The sequence below is a fragment of the Talpa occidentalis genome, unplaced genomic scaffold (assembly GCF_014898055.3).
Source record: "Talpa occidentalis isolate TD23 unplaced genomic scaffold, MPIMG_talOcc4v2.1, whole genome shotgun sequence".
NCBI lineage: Eukaryota > Metazoa > Chordata > Mammalia > Eulipotyphla > Talpidae > Talpa > Talpa occidentalis.
Window position 1 is genome coordinate 100,610,225 of NW_026555331.1, and position 18,268 is coordinate 100,628,492.

General features: G+C 37.6%; 1 protein-coding gene across 1 annotated transcript; it reads right to left on the bottom strand.

Annotated features, from left to right (window-relative positions):
* Nucleotides 1–10,998: 10,998 nt before the first annotated feature.
* Nucleotides 10,999–16,777, bottom strand: TOMM7 (translocase of outer mitochondrial membrane 7). The gene is made up of 3 exons (XM_037509015.2): nucleotides 16,589–16,777; nucleotides 15,052–15,100; nucleotides 10,999–11,235 (listed from the first exon to the last, which is right to left on the bottom strand). Exons 1-3 carry the CDS (start codon nucleotides 16,689–16,691, stop codon nucleotides 11,220–11,222), a joined length of 168 nt encoding a protein of 55 aa, XP_037364912.1. The 5' UTR covers nucleotides 16,692–16,777; the 3' UTR covers nucleotides 10,999–11,219.
* Nucleotides 16,778–18,268: the final 1,491 nt, after the last annotated feature.

Here is an 18,268-nt window from a genome sequence, read left to right on the forward strand (position 1 = left end):
AATGGCACAAGAACTGCTGCTCAAGTATAAGAGTCTTGCCTTGCAAACCTGTGCCATGAATGCTGCTGCAGCCCTAATCGTGAATGCTGCTGCATCCTTAATCGCGTTCCTGCAGCAATACCTACCATGTTTTGTCTGAGGAGATTCTTAATTCTTAACCCACTTGGCTTTTCATCGAGCTTCTATCTGCCCTACAAAGCAGTGTTTCTCTGTGACAGCAATTCCTGCCTTTTCTAATAGAGTCCCATAAGAGCATAAATTGTCTTACCAAAAGTAAAACAAAGGCAAAAGACTGGTCTTGCGCTACAAGCAAGTAGCCAAGTAAAATACTAATACAGAAAGCACAATAACGCTGTGATCTTACAGTATCTGAAACTCAGACCATTTTACAAGGCAGATGCTGCTCTCCCACTCCCCCTACTGGACATATAGGTCCAGCCACAACTCTCCCAAAGGCCACAAGCCTCGGCTGATCTGACACACATTCTATGCTTCAAAGTATATAGACTAAGTATTAATGAGAAGCCGCATTTGCTAATCATACTTCAATTACTTCAAAACCACATTAGAGAAAGAGAATATCCCTCGGTGGAAACAGGCATGAATGACTTGTCAGACAAACTAGTAGCTGAATCCCTATTGTTACTTTCTAGTTATTTGATACTAAGAAACTTATTCTAGGTTTCCTGGGCCTTTAGTTTCCTCATCTATGAAATGTGGATAATAATATCCATCCAGGGCCTCCCCGGTGGCGCAGCTGTTGAGCGCTGGGTTGCGAAGCTGCCAGCAGCTTCTGCAGCACCAGTTTGATCCCCGGCCACCGGGCGAGGGTCCCACATGGCATGCAGACCTCTCCTGCCGCCTGCTGCTCCCCTCAGCAGTGTACTTCGTTGACCTGCCTGTTCTGTTCTCCGCTCTGGCTCTGGTGAATTCTCTCACCCTCCCGCGCTTCTGACTGTACCCAGTGCTTGTATAAATAAATAAATAAATCTTTTAAAAAAATAATATCCATCCATAGGGATGTTTTAAGAATTATACATTATTGGCAAAAAGTGCCCGGCCTATGGTATCCACACAATTGTTTTTGTCTCTTCCATGCCCTCTGAATGACACCTAACCTCTTGGCAACCCCAGTAACTTATCAATGAAATTTTAATACCTGCTCAGCCTATTTATCAGAGTTGGATGGGCCAAATGAGAGAACAGAGGTATGTAAAAGCACTTCATAAACCACGAGTTTCTACTGGGTCGCTACATGCAAAAGAATGAAGCTTGACCACTACCTCACACCATACACAAAAATCAACTCAAAATGGATTAAAGAACTAGACATAAGACCTGAAACCATAAAATACATAGAAGGAAATATAGGCGAAACACTACGGGATTTGCACATCAAAGACATCTTTACAGACACATCACCAAAGCAGTGATAGTGAAGAGAAAGATAAACAGCTGGGACTACATCAAATAAAGAGCTTCTGCACAGCAAAAGAGACAATAACAAAAACAAAGAGAAACCCCACCAACTGGGAGAACATTTTTGCACCCAACACTAATGATAAAGGACTGATCACAAAAATCTGCAAAGAGCTGATGAGACTCAGCAACAACAAAGAAAATAATCCAGTCAAAAAATGGGCAGAAGAGCTAAAAAGAAACTTCTCTGAAGAGGAAATGCAAATGGCCAACAGACATATGAAAAAATTTCAACATCACTTGTAATCAGGGAAATGCAAATCAAAACTACCATGAGATACCATCTCACACCAGTGAGAATGGCACATATTAAAAAAACTAGCAATAACAAATGTTGGCGAGGTGTGGAGAAAAAGGAACTCTTGTGCACTGTTGGTGGGAGTGCAAACTGGTCCAACCACTATGGAGAGCTGTGTGGAGATTTCTGGACCTACTAAACATAGAGCTTCCATATGATCCAGCAATTCCACTCCTAGGTATTTACCCAAAGGACACAGAAACATCATTCCAAAGAGCACCTGCACTCCTATGTTTATAGCAGCACTGTTTACAATAGCTAAGCTTTGGAAACAACCCAAATGCCCAAAAATAGATGACTGGATCAAGAAGATGTGGTACATATATACCATGGAATATTACTCAGCATTCAAAAAGATAAACACATGCAATTTGCAGCAACATGGATGGCACTGGAAGGGATCATGCTCAGCGAAATAAGCCAAAAAGAAAAAGAAAAATACCGGATGGTCTCACTCATAGCAGGAATCTAGAAAACTTAAATAAGGGACCAGGAAAATGAATATAAGAAAGTGAAAATCAAAATCAACAAAAAACTATGAACCAGAGACACTTTTTGGGGGTGGGGGGCGGGAGGGGAAGGATTGGGGTCAGAATGGGGCGTTTGCAATTGTATGGGGGAATATAAAAAATAAAATTTAATATTAAAAAAAAAAAAAAAAAAAAAAAAAAATAAACCACGAGTTTCTATGCTAATTAATTGAGTGACAGCAATTACCTGATATTTTAAAGAGATAAAATTACCTGGTATTTTAAAGAGATAAAGATGACAATGCTAGTTTTGATCATTGGAGTTTTATATATTTGTAGATGAAATAAGATGTCATGAGAATAACTGATTCAAAAGCAGAGACTGTTACATCAATCTTACAGAAAAATAACAGTGATATCATAGAGGGAAAAATTGTTTTTTGTCTCAGGTGAATGGTGGGACAAGAATCACAGATGAAAACGTTAATTTGAAGGGAAATATGCACTCCTATGTTCATTGCAGCATTAGTTACAATAGCCAAGTTATGGAAAAAACCTAAGTGCCCAAAGATAGATGAATAGATCAGGAAGATGTGGTATACACTATGCACTTCTATTCAGCTATCCAAAAAAGATAAACTCTTGCCACTTGCATAGCAATAGTTGGAGTTGGAGGGGATTATGCTAAGGAAAATAAGTCAGAAGAAAGACAAATACTAGATAGTTTTCACTTATCCCTGGAATACAGAAAAACAAAACAAAGGGTCAGATAAAACCATACCAATAATCCTAGAAATCTGACTGCAGAACCAAGGCTACCAGAGAAGGGGAGAGACGTTGGAAAGGGAACACAATGATTTATGATAGAGGACAACAGGTATTCTGGTGGTCAGTGTGGTGTGGTAACAACACCTGAAGTGGGAGATCTAAACCTCTAAATCACAAACATTATAACCCAATGTTACCTCAATTAAAAAAAAAAAAAGAATCATAGATGCTACCTAAGTGTGTTCCCACTGGACCAGTTCTAGAGACATACAAGATTTGAGGTAGCAGAAATGAGAGGGCCTCCCTGATGCATGAAAGTGTGAGAGAAACGACACAGAAGAATGCAGGATTCTGGGGACATTAAGAGCTCCAATTTAGCTGCAGCCTGGGATGAGGGTCCACAGAGAAGAAAAGGATTAGAAAGACAGGTTGGGATTCTATACAGTCATCTCCCATTACCCAGTTTCACTTTCCATGATTTCAGTTGCCTGCGGTCAACCTTGTTCCAAAAATATTACATACAATTAAGATATTTTGAGAGAAAGAGACCACATTCACATTAGCTTTTATTACAGTATATTGCTATTAATCTATTTATTAGTTATTGTTGTTAATCTCTTACTGTGCCTAATTTATAAATTAAAATTTATAATTGGTTAGTATATACAGGAAAAAGTACACTATAAAGAGAGGGTTCAGGCATCCACCAGAGATCTTGGAATATACCCTCTGCTGATAAGGGGACTACTGTTCCATCAATGATGAGCCATGAGGTTTGTGGGCAATGTTTCTGAGAAATATTACTGAAGACAAGGTAAAAGGCAGCACGAGATGGGAAGGATCAAGACCAACAAAAGAAAGATTCACGATTGCCAGAGATGAGCACCTAAGGTGATTCAGTAAGGCAGAGGGAAAGAAAGGATTAAAAGGAAGGGGAAAATATAAATGGTAGGCATTATAATCATTGAAAACAGAGAGCTATATATTATCATTGAAGAAAAAAAATTAGAAAGATATCATGAACTCAAATTGGTCCTGTTCTTAAGTAATCTACAAAAGCAGCAGTGAGATGAAGTTACAGTGTTCCTTTTACAGACTTCTAGAATTACTTAGCATTCAGAAATAAATCTCACCAATATACATTGTCAACATATGCTTTGATATCTGGTTTTTACTAAAAACTCAATTATTATTCACAAATTGTTATTCTTTGAATAGCTTTACCTGAGAGCAGCAGCATATCCAGTTGTCAGTAACTCACGCATTATCATTCTGCATAATGAGTTTATCTTACTGTTTTTTGCAGGCAGATTGGATAATAAGCAATGTAAATAAAATCTCACTTTGTCAAAAGTTATTGACCCCCACTGACTAATTTGAGAAAACAAAGACAAAAAAGGAATGGTCAATTTATAATAACAAGGATGAGACACTTCTTTGGTATGCTATTTGTCACCCACAATTAACAGGTATGTTATTTTATTAAGTACATGCCCCAAATTAAGATGTCTGATTGTTTGTTTCATAACAACTTTATAGGAAAACATACTTTTCAGTTCTTTTACAAGTTTTTCTTACATTTATACTCAATGTAGATAATAGAGAAGAAATAAGAACAAACACTAATATATCGTGAACAATATGCATTCATCATTACTATTTCATTATCTTACCTTCTTCTGATCTTTAGTGCTTTTTAAAGAAGTATGCTAATATTTTTATATATATACACACATAGATATATGAATATGTCCAATATATGAATATATGCATAGATATATGAATATGTCCAATTAAAACATTCACACATTGTTTTGGTGGCCTTACTATTATTACAAATATTCTATAGTTGAAAACTATAAGAGTTCACTTAGAATTCATATTTCTCTAAGAAGAAAATATAATATACTGTGTATTAATTTAGAAGTGTAATGGAGACTTCCAATTTCCAATTCAACATTTAAGAAACTTGGAAGTCATCACTCCTGTACTCAACAATAGACATATGTTGAATGTACTGATAAACAACCATTCCTAATCCTTCAAAGAACTGAAGTTACACAGCCAATAACAGTCCCCATATTTGGAGAGACAGGAAAATAAAGGAAAATACACCTTACCAGGAGTAGAAGCTCACTTCTGGAACCAGTACCCGTAGGTATACATAAACTGTAACTGATGAATTGCTAGAGGGTTGGGGTAGACAAAACTCTGAAGGACTCCTAAGACCCCAGAGTCTTAGGAAAGCCCCCATATTTTCATGAGTTTTATGTTAGCAGCCTCACTAGTTTTTCAAGGTGAAGACTGTAGAAAAATTCCCCAGTGCTTCCAGCCGAGGGAGAGAAAATGAATCATTTTGAAATACACACACAACAGTCTGTTCTCCTTAACAAAAACCCGCCCTCAATGAAAACTACTTTACCAAAGCTTAACAAACTTGGATTTTACCAGAGCCTAGCAAATCTAGGGGTAGGAGAATATCCAACCCAGGCCCCTCTAGCCTTCCTGTCTTGCTTTTGTGGGGAGCGGTGCAGGGTGGGCCTGGGAGAAAGCTGAGAAGCAGTTGTGAAGGTCACAGACTAGGAGCACAGGTGCACTATAGAGACCTTCCCCACTCACCCACCTTACCACCACAAAAAATAAGGCTCCTGTATAGTAACAGACGACTGCAGGAGAAAGAACTACCAGCCTGAGACCCTCTTTGAGAAGGAAGCTTTAGGGAAGCCCAAAGACAAAAAGGGAAAAAGAGAAAGATAACAGAGGAAAATTTAGCCTCTGACACTTAACAGTTACAGCAAACAGTAAACACAGACTAAGTCCTCTCCAGACAAACATCTAACCTCATGCTAAAAGTCCCATTAGCCTCAATATCCTTTAATATATCAGCTTAGCTAGCAACAGAAAAAAAATTACAAGACATACTAACAGACAAAAAACACAGTCTAAAGAGACTAAGCATCAGGATCAGACTCAGATACGATAGAGTAAAACAACTATTTTCAGGCATTGAACAGCAATGAAAACAGAGCTATGATACTTGAAAAACAGAAAAAAAAAAATGAAGTGAACTTCAGATTCACTCAGCTTGGGAACTTGTGTTCAAACAGAAAGTTGCACTCTCAGAGAACAACAGACACTGGTGTTCAAGGTTGCCATGGAAACAAGGATAAGCACCAGGGCTAAAGAGGCGGGACCTGCAGAATTTCAGAGAAGCAACTCCTGAAATTATACAGAAATTCTCAGAATTTCAAGGTCCCAAATCATATGAAAACAGGGTGAGAATCTCAGCAGAGGCCAGTCAGATAATTACTCCTGGGAGATTGGAGAGCTGAGTAGAAGTTTCAGAGGCTGCATCATGTCAGGAAGATAGTGCGTTCTAACCCAGGTAGAATAGAGAGATAGTAACTCTAGTATCTCAGAAGAGTTGTCAAAATGCAAATGACAATACTTCCACTATTCATTCTGCTAACTCCATATAAACTTTTGATCCATGTGGCATTTAAACAACTCATTAATATCAGGAAAAAATATGTAAGTGGCATAATCTTAGATGTTTTATTTCACTTCCTTCAATCTATTACTCAGAAGACCCAAATAGCAAAAGTAAAAAGTTGAATTTTAGAGACTAGTACTATTAGTTATTCTATTCTTAATGTACTATCACAGGGGAAGGAGTTCTTCAAAGACAGTAAAAATATACTGTCTTCTTCAAAGACAGTAAAAATATTATAAAACTTTTAATCATAAACTTGAACTAAGCATTTCATAGTCTTTAGTTCTAATGATATGCCCTTGTAGCTCTTTTAAGTTTAGTTCAGCTAAATAATAGCTTTCCATTATCTATCAGAAGACATCTACTCTGTCTTCTGACATTCTAAACACCCCACTATCCACTCCCATCTAACTTATCACATCTCTCTAGTGACCCCCCCCCACATACAGTTCTTTCCACAGCAGAGCATTACCTGCTTCTTGTATATATATATATATGTGTGTGTGTGTGTGTGTGTGTGTGTGTGTGTATCATTAAAATATTCAATGAGCTCTTCCCATACACAGCCTTAGTGATCTCTAAAAATGGTTCACTACTCACTTGACCCAGAAAACCCTACAAAGTCAGGCAAATCAAGAGGTTCAAATCTTCATGTTCATTTTAAGTATGCTCATGAAACTGCCCAGGCCATCAAGGGAATCCATATTTGAAAAGCCACCAAGAATCTGAAGGGTGTCACTCTACGGAAGCAGTGTATGCCATTTGGTCATTACTATGGTGGTATTGTAGGTATGCCTAGGTCAAACAGTGGGTTTGGATGCAGGGTCAGTGGCCCAAAAAGAGTGAATTTTTATTGCACATGCTTAAAAATGCAGAGTAATGCTAAAGGGTTGAGATGTAGATTCTCTGGTCATTGAGCATATCCAGGTGAACAAAGCCCCTAAGATACATCGCAGAACTTACAGAGCTAATGGTCAGCTGGATTAACCCATACATGAGCTCTCCATGTGACAATGAGATGATCTTCTGAAAAAGAGCAGATTGTTTCTAAACCAGAAGAGGAGGTTGCACAGAAGAAAAAGATATCTCAGAAGAATAACTGAAGAAAAAAAACTTATGGCCAGGTAATAAGTTCAACTTAAAAGGAAATGAAAGTTAAAACACACACACACACAGTCACCCAATGACAAATATTTATAGAAACACTTCTAAGATCCTTGGCCCTTAGCACAGGATGAGGCTCCAGGAGGTCTTGCAGAAAAAAGATCCTGAGAGACTAGAGGGCTGAGGTGAGTGGTAATATCAGAGACTGCACAAAAGTGGAATTTTGGTAAGCAACTAACATCCAAGCCTGTTTCATCTGCAAAATGGAGATAATGTACTACTTCACAGGGTTGTTGTCATGGTAACTAAATGAATCAAGTGCCAAGTCATTCTCTTTCCCACAGCACCTCCTCCAAAGCATCTCTTGATAATCACATTTTTGGTGAGGACTGTATTACCAATTATAACTAACAGAAAATATACGGATCTGTTAAAATGATTGATAAGAGTTTTCAGTTCACAAAGCATTTCACTTTTAATATATACAATCCTATAATTCATTCACCCATTTTTATTGGAATTCTACAACATGCCAGGTCCTATGTAGCATCTACATAAACCTGTGTTTATGTAGCTTACATTTTAGAGGTAGATTTACATAAACATATATAAAAGCAGGTAAGAAAAATCTCTTTGTAAGTGAGGTTAAGAGAGAAAATGATGCGGAGTCAAGACAGGTGTTGGGTTTGCCATTTTACATAAAGATGAGAGAAGCCTTTTCTATCAAGATGAGGTTGGGCTGGTCAGGGATTACAATAAAGAGAGGAAGTCAAACAAGTGGGTTTCTGGGAAAAGTTTCAGCTAAGAGGATAGCTGAGACCTTAAGGTAAGAACACGCCTGGCCTTTTTGAAGGAAAAGAGATCAAAAGAGCAGGAGAGCAAGTAAACATGGAGGGAGAGTACTAGGTGATAAAGAGATCACAGGCATACAAGGCTAAGTTACACAGTCCTGTAAGTCATGGATTCAGGATTTTATTCCCAGTGAGATAGGAAATCACTGGAAATTTCTGATCAAGGAATGATGTGATCTTAACTTTAAAAAGATCACTCTGGATATTGAGTGGAAAATAGACTTCATTGTACCACGGAAAGCAGGAGGGGTACAGTAAGTCTAGGACAATAGTTGTCAAACCTGAGCGCATCAGTCACTTGAAGGGCTGGTAAGACATGTACTGATCACACTAAAAGCTGTACACAAATGCTTGTCGCAGTTTCACTTATAACAGTGAAGAACTGGAAACAACACAGACATCCTTCATGTATATCCATACCATGAAACACTACTCAGCAATAAAAAGGAATAAACTGATACCAACAACCCGGATGAATCTACAGAGAATTAGACTGGGTTAAAAAAAAATGGCCAATCCCAAAAGGTTACTTACTATATGATCCTACTTTGGGGGCTTTAAAGAAATGGAAAACAGATTACTAGTTTCCAGGAGTTAGGGACTGGGGTGCAGTATGGGAGAAGACTGGCTGTAGATATGTTGGAGCCTTTTGGTAACGGAAATGTTGTAATTGTAATGATGTCAATATCCTGCCATTATTGTACTATTGTTTTACAAGATGTTACCAGAGGGGAAATTAGGTAAAGGGTACACAGATCTTTCTGTATCCTTTCTTTCATTGCATGCAATTCTTCAATTATCCCAAAATAATTAACTTAAAATAATGGTTGAAGTAATTAAAACACATATTGCAAGCATCTTACCCTGTTTCTGATTAAGAAAAACTTGGAAATGTGTACTTCTAACAAGTTTCTCAATGATGCTAATCTGGGGTCATAGTTTAGGAAGTAATACTTTGGGGCAGTATTATTTCTATTTTGTAGAAGAAACTGAAGTCTCAAGAATAAGACTTCTTATTCTTGACTTCTCCACCAAGGGTGCTAAGAACTTAAGTAGCAGAGCAGGATACAAATCAGGTCCTATCAGCTTGGGGTTTTTGTCTAGGCACACCAAGATAAGATGATAATCCTAATTACAAGAACTCTCTAGTATCTAGCCCATTAACAGGCCAGAGCTTGTTGAGTTGGATTGCATAAACCTAAAAACTCTATAAAATATAGCTTAGATACAAACATCTCACAAACCTCAAGACATATACACGTATTAAAATGTGTAGAAGTGTTCAGTTCCTTTTCTGTTCGTTTCCTCAAATATGACATTAGGGATGTGATACCGTCTTCTTAATTTTGGGTCTCCTTACTTGAAAATCTGGATTTTTACAGACAGCTACAAGTTGACCCTCAAAAGAACACAAAACTAGTTGTGCTGACTATTCAAATGGACACCTGCTATAGCTTTACTTTATTTCTGCAAACCCAGAATGAGATAGGGAAAATGTGCACCAAAATACTAGCTAAGCAAAAATTCATTGACAAAACTAAAATTAACAGAAAGGATAGGGGGTGGAAGGGTTGAGTAAAGGGGAGAGTCACATTCAAAACTGCTGTTTTTAGCAAAATATTATGTGCCTAAATTCATGCAGATATCAAAGCAATTACATTTCAAGTGTTTACCAAATAGTTTTAAAATCCCCTTATGCAATAGCTTCCCTAACAGTCTTCAACATCTCCATGGCAAAAGTAACAAAACTTGAGGAAATAGGTTTAAATAGCTAAGGCTTTACATTAGAAATAAAAACTTTCTGGTAATGATAGTCACCTGAGTACATTCATGATCATTCTCTATCCTCTTAAATACTAGATGTTTAAAACATTCAATCTAATGGGTTCATCCCAAACTGTGTCAGATCTTGTTTCAGGCCTACTTTCCTACATTAATTACATTTCCCAAAACTAAGTAAAGAGAGCTACTTTGTTAGAATTACGGGAAAAAAGCTAAATTAAAAAAATAGGCTTCAAGTACAGGTAAAGACCCCTGGAAACCAGTATCCAAAGCTGAAAACTAATTCCCATTAACTGCATTTTATTCCATCAGAAAATAGACAGGCTACTATTCTGTGTAGTTCTCCATATGTTCTTGCCCAGTCAGCTCTAGTTTCCAAACACCACTAAGGGAAATCTAAGACTCACATTAAACTCACAAATAAATTAGACATTCAACTCCCAATGCCACTCCCATCTCCTACCAACAGAGTCATAAAACATCCATTTCTTTCAGTCAGAATTTCACTCCAATATAGTGCAGGAAGTACACAAACTAAGAGTAGTTTCTATTTTCACCACCTCAGAACATCCCAAAGGGAGTTATTAATTCACTACAAAAGGAAGCTGGTATCCATTTGTTAAGCAAATAGCCAGGAATAAACTTGTAAATTTCACAGTTAGATAGCCTCTGGGCACATATATAGATTCTGATTTGAAAAAGTACTAAAAAGGCTTAATTTTACCTAAAGCACTATTATGTTCAATTCAAAAAGGACTCAAGGCATAACATTGTTAAAAACATTTATTTTGATATAGTCTATCATAAATAAATCCACAGAAGTTCCACTCTGCCACAGATGCATCTAAGAGCCCTGTGTCATCCAACTGGTGAATGTATGAAAGATGTCCCATCTCTTATTCATCCAGAGTGTACACCTTCCATGTTGTTCCTGTTTGTTGACTGCTTCCAAATCCAGATGATCAAACAGTCCTTTATCCCCAAAGTAGGCTAAAATGTTTGTGAAGAGGAAAAATCAATTAACCCCCAAAATAAAAACTTGCAAAACATGACTTAAGAATTAGAAGATGCTATACATTCATACTTTTGTTTATTCATCTATCAAATTCAAAGTTACAAGGATCAATCTCATTGACAAAAAAATAAAAAATAAAAAACCAGAAAACATACAGAACCACATTTATGGATATACAATTTTGTTACTTTTGAGTGTGTCTGTCTGTTATAAACAAAAAAGAAAATTTTAAGTTGACAAATGTGATCAATCCAAAGATAAACAATGATTTTATTAACATGAAAAGACTGATGTACCCATCAATACGTGCAACATCAGTAATACTAAAAATAACATCTATTGAATGCTTTCCATTGTCAGACATTATGCACACAGTTTATTATAATTCCCAATTTTAAAGATGTAGAAACTGAGGCTTTGAGGTGGTTATATATTATAAGTGGCAGGGTGGAATACAACCCTCTTAATCATTCATCCACACACATTCCAGGGGCAATTATCCTTCTTTCCACCCCAACTAATTTTTCGCAAAACATTACTATCACTGACTAACCCAAACTCCCAAATCATTTGTTGACAGAATTCAGTAAGGAGAAAAGAGATGTTTTATTCCTAAGTCCTGTTGATTATAAAAGTGATTTCTAGTAGTGTGTCAACTTGAATAAAACTACATTCCAAAATGACTATCTGAACACCTGAAAAGTTCATTTGTTAAAAGTATTTTCCTTTTGCCTGGGGGGGGAAAAAACAACGTGCATGTATTTCTAATTTTCAAATGCATTTTAAAAACTCCCATTAAACCCCAAGTATTTTTGCATACAATTAAGATATGAAAATAAATTATTCATCCTTTAATGTGTCCTCCTCAAGCATATATCAAAATAAAGAGATGTAACAAGCACCCAAAATAAAAAGAGTATCTTCTTTGGTGTTATACAGATAATGAGAATGACTCTCTAAGTTAACTTAAGTGTTCTTATATTTTGCCTAAAATAATGTTTTACTATGACATCATCCCTTATTAATAAAAGTATTGCATTTTGAATAAGGCATTCACATCAATCAACATTCGCTAGTCATATACCTTGTACAATCCTGACGGAAAAAGAATGTGGTCCTAATCAAAGAACCCAACAACTTAGTAAAGAAGAAAAATCATGAAGAACATTATTTACACAAGTATTAAGTAAATAAATTCTACATAAAAAATAAACTTTACATGAATAAGAAATGTTGTAATAAAAATTTACATTAATTAAAAAATATCCTGCTTAGCAGATACAATTCTGTTCCTTTCAGAGTACAGACTAAGCAGCTCATGAAGACCTCTCTAGTTCAGTCTTTTCAGTGCAAGCAAAAAATAGGAAGTTTTCTAACTGGATAACCCTCCATTTAATTCTTTTCTAAAATTCAAATACCCCTGGAAGGAAACCAGAAGATGATACTAATAACAGAAAAGATGACTAAGGCAGCATCAGAAAGAAAAGCAGCATGAGAAGGTAGTAAGTAGAGAAATGAAAAAGTAGGGTGGGGCTATTCCATCTGGTGTGCAATTTTAAAGGATTGACTTCTGGAAGCCAAAATAAAATATAACAGAAGGGTAGCCTATCTGCAGCTCTGGTTCCTAGATCACCCAGGACACACAAAATGTTATTTCCCAGCATGCAAGTTCAGTCTAAAAATAGAACCACAGGATGCAGGATGTATCAATTCCTGTTTAAAGAACACCAAGAGGTTAAGGCCACTTAATTTAATTCAACTCTGCTGGCACTTAAAATACCTAAAGAATTACAGGGCAAAATACAATCTAAATAAACAGTAATAATAGAAGACAGAGAATGACAAACACAAAATACTATGGAAACATAGAAAATAGGAGTGATTTCAACTAGAAGTGGGAAAAGATTTAGGGAAAAAGTGACATTTGAGTTTAGGCTTTTCTAGATGCAGGTTTTCATTAAATGAAAACTGAGGGGAAGCTGCATTCCAGGATGAAGGAGCACAAACACATAAAGGCATGAAAAATACACTTTTTATTCTAGGACTATCATGCAAGTATTACACAGTCAGAGCACAGTTCTTACAGGAGAAGAAATGAGGTAAAGGAGATGACATAAAAGATTAAAAATAACTATTAATAGTTTATTGCTCATATATTACGTGGCAAATACTGCTAACATACAATATTCTTACTTAATCCACATGGCAACCTTATAAATAATAATAGATATTATTATGAACAATATACAAAAGAGGGAATTTCATCTTAGAAAGGTTTAATGGCTTCTTGGGGAAAGGTATGTGATGGTTAATTTCCTCTGCTTGCAAAATGTTCACACAGCTTGACCAGGTAGTTCCAACTGTTTCCAAAGGAAAGAACTGGTCTAACATTATTCAGCTAATAAGTGAACTGGTCCAAGGTTACTCACCTAGTATGTAGCAGAGACATTACCTCAAGTCCCATTTTACAGATAAGGACATTAACAGTTCAAAGAGAAAGGACAAGGAAAAAAAAGGAACTTAGTGGAAACCTCTGAAAGTTTTAAGCCACACAATAAAAGGTAAAAGAGAGAGAAGACACTGAAAGAAAGGAAGCAATAAGTGAAGACCATTTGCTGAATAACTTTATCAGGGAAGAGAGAACAAGTGCACAAATGGAAAAAGATGAGGGCACATACAGTGGTAACCTTTAAGAAATATCCCTTCCTCTGAGAGGAGAGGCCAGCAGGGTAGACAAGTGGAGAAAAGTCGTATCAGATGGTACTGTGCTAAAAGGTAAGATTATCTGGGGAAGGCCATGAGATGCAGTGGAAAGAGTATGGGCTCTATAGACAGATAAATTCCACTACCTACCGTGTGGCCTGTTCTTAAGGACTGAAGTGAGAATTACAAGATACTATATACAAGGCACCCAAAACAGACTGACACATTGTAGGTAACTGCTAAGAAAAGTCCATTAGGGCAATCCACAAAAGTCAGAAAGGTAATCTGATATCCCACAGCATTTGTGCAGGGTCCTGTTAATCACAGTGCCACAAGTATCAGTCCTTCATATAAAGGAAAACCTGCTGTTCCAGAATCTACATATATCTATAGCCACACTTATACTTTTCACAAGTACACACATATAAATACATGTATACATGTAAGATGTGTATACATCTTATGTGTATTAAGATTGTATGTGTATTAAGCTGGCACTTAGTTACCACTGGCAAGGTTGTTTCTGAGAAAGGAATTAAACAATTTCTGGCATTTGCAGAGCATTAAATAGTCATACATTCTGATTTACTAATCTCAAGGATTTTATCATAAGGAACTTATAAGAAAATAACACCAGTAAAATTTATGTGCACAGAATGTTATATTGTGAGATAAAATACTGAAAACTGAAAAACCTAAATCAACTGGAAACATGTGGAATATCAACTTTAATTTTAGGTGAAGAAAATAAAATCCTATGTACCCTTGTTAGAATAACATAAAACGTATTTATAAGGATAAGACAGGAATATAGAAAATTAGAGAAAGTAGTGGAATAAATTTATTTCATTTTAAAATATGCTGCACTGTGGAAATAACATGGTGCAGTAAATAAAAACTATCAGGGGAAGAAAAACTAATTACTTGATAACACAAATCTGTAAACTGCTGCAGTTTTCCAAAAGCCCAAAAGTATACTGACTGGTAAAGCTCTACTACAATGCCTACCACTACTAATTTTTGCTTTCCAATGATTCAGTACTAATATATAAACATTTGCCCTCAATGTTTATTTGTAAGAGCAGTACCTCAAAACAGTTGGTTCAGGCATTCCAGGATCTGCACCCCTCTTAAATCCTGAAAGGAGAGTGGGGAAGAAAGAGAAAAAAAATTAAAACCGTAACAGACAAAAAAAGTTACAACCAAGATTTTACTCTTTTTAAAGGGAAAAGGAAGGAAAGAGGGGGGTAGATGAAAACAATTAAAAGAGCAACAAACCACAGAGACAAAAAAAGCAAGAACAGGCTAACAGAACCCCAACATACACAACAATGGAAAAAGGTGGCACAAATAAGAAGAATCAAACTCCCTCTACCTTTCTTAACTAAAAGGAAAGCCAGTCCCAAAGTTCAATTAGCTAGCTGCTCCCTCCTAGCTTTAAGTGAAATTGGGAACCCAGGATAGAGGGGGGGCGGAGAGGGAGACAACACCGCTGGTAATTATTGGCCCTAATCCAATAATCTAAACATAGTCACTAATCAGGGAAAGCAACATTTCATTTTGTTTAATTCATTAAAAATAAGGGAAGAAAGGGGGCTTTATTATGTTCCGTATACTTTAGTATTCCCAGATTATCAGTGGGCCTGCAGCATAGGGAAATGGAAGCCACAGTTGCCTGGAGAAGGTCTGGCAAAATCAAAGGTTCTGTGAAGACTGGGTAAATGAACTTTAATTTAAGACTATTCACGAAACGTACAAAGCAGAATCAGCACCTTGTTAAAATCGTAAGATTCTAAACAATGGAATTGGATTTTAGAAATGTCCAACTAACAAAGCTGGGGCTCCTTCTCTTTCACTATATTGCCTGAGTATGGCAGTAAGATTAAAAAGTTAAAGACCCCCAAAGTTAGAAATAGAGTAAGGTTCAGTTGCATAGTGCTTGGTGAAAATATTTGCCAGAACATTTAGAAAACGTTGCATTACAGCTTTATGTAAACTGTAAACTTTGCATTTACAGTTAAGAGTATGGACCGAGAAGACCCACTGCTTGAATTCATTGTTCCTCCACTTGACAGCTGTGGCCCTCAGCAAGGAACAAACTCCATGACTCAGTTTCCTCACCTGTAAAGTGGGATCTATAAAAAGTCATCCAAATCCTTCACTGTGCAGGTGAGAAAACAAGAAGCATAATCATGTTTCAAGGCAATGGCATTAGCCACAATGTCTTCAGGCCTCTACTTAAGGTAGAACAAGTTATTTAACTGGAGAAGAGAGGGCTTTTTTCCCTCACTTCTGAAAACTCACTTAGGGCCTAAGTGTGACTTAGTCGCTTTCACAAAGATGAAGTCATTTAACTCACAACAATGCAAAGAGCAGGTCATCTCCATTTTACAGTCGTAAAAAAAGAAACTGAGGGATTGATTGCGTGACTCGTTCAAGACTACTAAAAATAGTAAGGGACAGACGGGAACTCGAACTCAGGTTACACCGACCCTACTAGACCAAACGTAGAAAGATTTGCACAACGTGGTCCCTTTCTCCACTCCCCGAACGCCAAAAATGGAGTCGCAGCCTCCGCCCCACCCCTTTCCCCCGAGTCACCTCCCAGATTCCTCTCCCACTGACCCAAGTAAATCACGAGAGGAATAAAGCCCCAGCGGATAGCAAACTGGCCGCCCTTGAAAAGCTGCTGCAGTCTCTGCTTGGCCTCTTTGCTCAGCTTCACCATGGTGACGGCAGGCGCGTCTCAGTGAGAAGAAGCGACAGCAACGACCCGCGTCGGGAATCCAAAAGGCAGACGAGGTGCGCACGCGCCATACGCGGCCTTTACGGCAGGAGTCGTGCGCGTCGCCAGCAGAGGTCGTAATTCATCGCCCTTCGCCAGCCTCGCCAGTCCCCGCGCGGCCAGCAGAAGGCGCATGCGTGCTTGTTTGGCCTCGCTGACAGGCTTCCGTTCACTTTCCAGGTCACATGTTATGACCTGGAGGGTCCTTCATCCCACACCGCCTTCACTCTTCCCACAGTGTTCCTTGCCGGCCAAAGAAGGAACATTAAGTGCAAAAGTAGTGGGTTTTAGTCCTGACCCTTATTCTAACTTACCGTGAGATTTTAAACGACTTATTTAACTTCTCTCAGAATCGGTTTGTTTCTTCAAGCCGAAGGTTACCTGACGGAAGGTTACAAACTCATGGTCAGTTGGTCCCGCATTCATGTTTCTTTTGACTCTCATAATGTTATTTTACCAATTCTTGTTGAGACACACACAGAGGATGAAGCGATTGTACCCAGCACATGCTAGATGAGTGGCATCAGCAAAGAAAAATGAGTTAGAAGAGAGAGCTAACATTGTGAACTGAGGTAATTAGGAAAAACTTTATGGAGAGCAAGGGAATTAGCTGACTTTAAAGAATGTTTTCAGGTCCAGAAACTCAACTTTCCAACTATTAAGGGAAAGATTGGTTCCTTTCCTGGCCCCTCCAGTTTTTCCTCGAAATTTGTATCCTGCCGCAAATTTGTATCAACGTATTTGTTAGCCTGTGCATAGAAAGAAATACACTCAAAACTCTTAGTAATAATCATCTAAGGGGTAGGGAGGGAATTATTTGAACTCTTCGCTGTCCGTGGCTGTATCTCTGTAATGTGTTGATTATTTTTCATAATGAGAAAATATGAATTTTTTCATCAGAAAAAAAAGGAGATTTTAAAACAAAATAAAGCTCTTCAAGGACCTCCCCACTGCCTTTAGGAAAAAAGATTAAAGATCCACTCCACAACCTATCTGATCTTGAAGTCACCATATTTGTCTCTAATCTCTGCTGTTACCTCTGCCAGCAAAAACTTCCCATACTCCTTTCTTTTTTAAGGTACACTCAAGAATCTCCAAAATGTAATGGCCAGCCCTGGGTAAATTCAACACTTTTTCTGTGGTACTGTAACAGGCTGGTCCCCAGGAAAGGGGGAGGTTCCAGGTTCCCTGCCCCACCCAAAGGGTGGGGCTGAGCAGGGAGGGTGGAGCTGAGCAGGGAGAGAAGAAGCCAGAACCCATTTAGAGCAGGCAGGTTTTGGGGGGTCTGGGGTGCACCTCTCCCTGCCCTGTAGCAGTACCCCCACTCTCAAGTTGATCTGTCATTATCTACCTAACAATCTCTCCAAATGGCTACAGACAGAACTTGATGTTATTATTCTTATATCACCAATGAATGGCATTGGCGAATGAATTTGATAGGGGTCTAACAGTCTTTGTTAATCATACTACTTGATTATCCACAGAACGAGTATCTAAAATGATTATTTGTATATTTGTAA

What these genes read in the sequence shown, in the direction of transcription:
- TOMM7 (XM_037509015.2), bottom strand. Translation starts at nt 16,691, where the DNA reads ATGGTGAAGCTGAGCAAAGAGGCCAAGCAGAGACTGCAGCAGCTTTTC. An exon ending in TCCTCTCGTGATTTACTTGG is followed by an intron (nt 15,101 to 16,588) that starts GTCAGTGGGAGA and finishes CTCTCCTTTCAG; the next exon opens with GATTTAAGAGGGGTGCAGAT.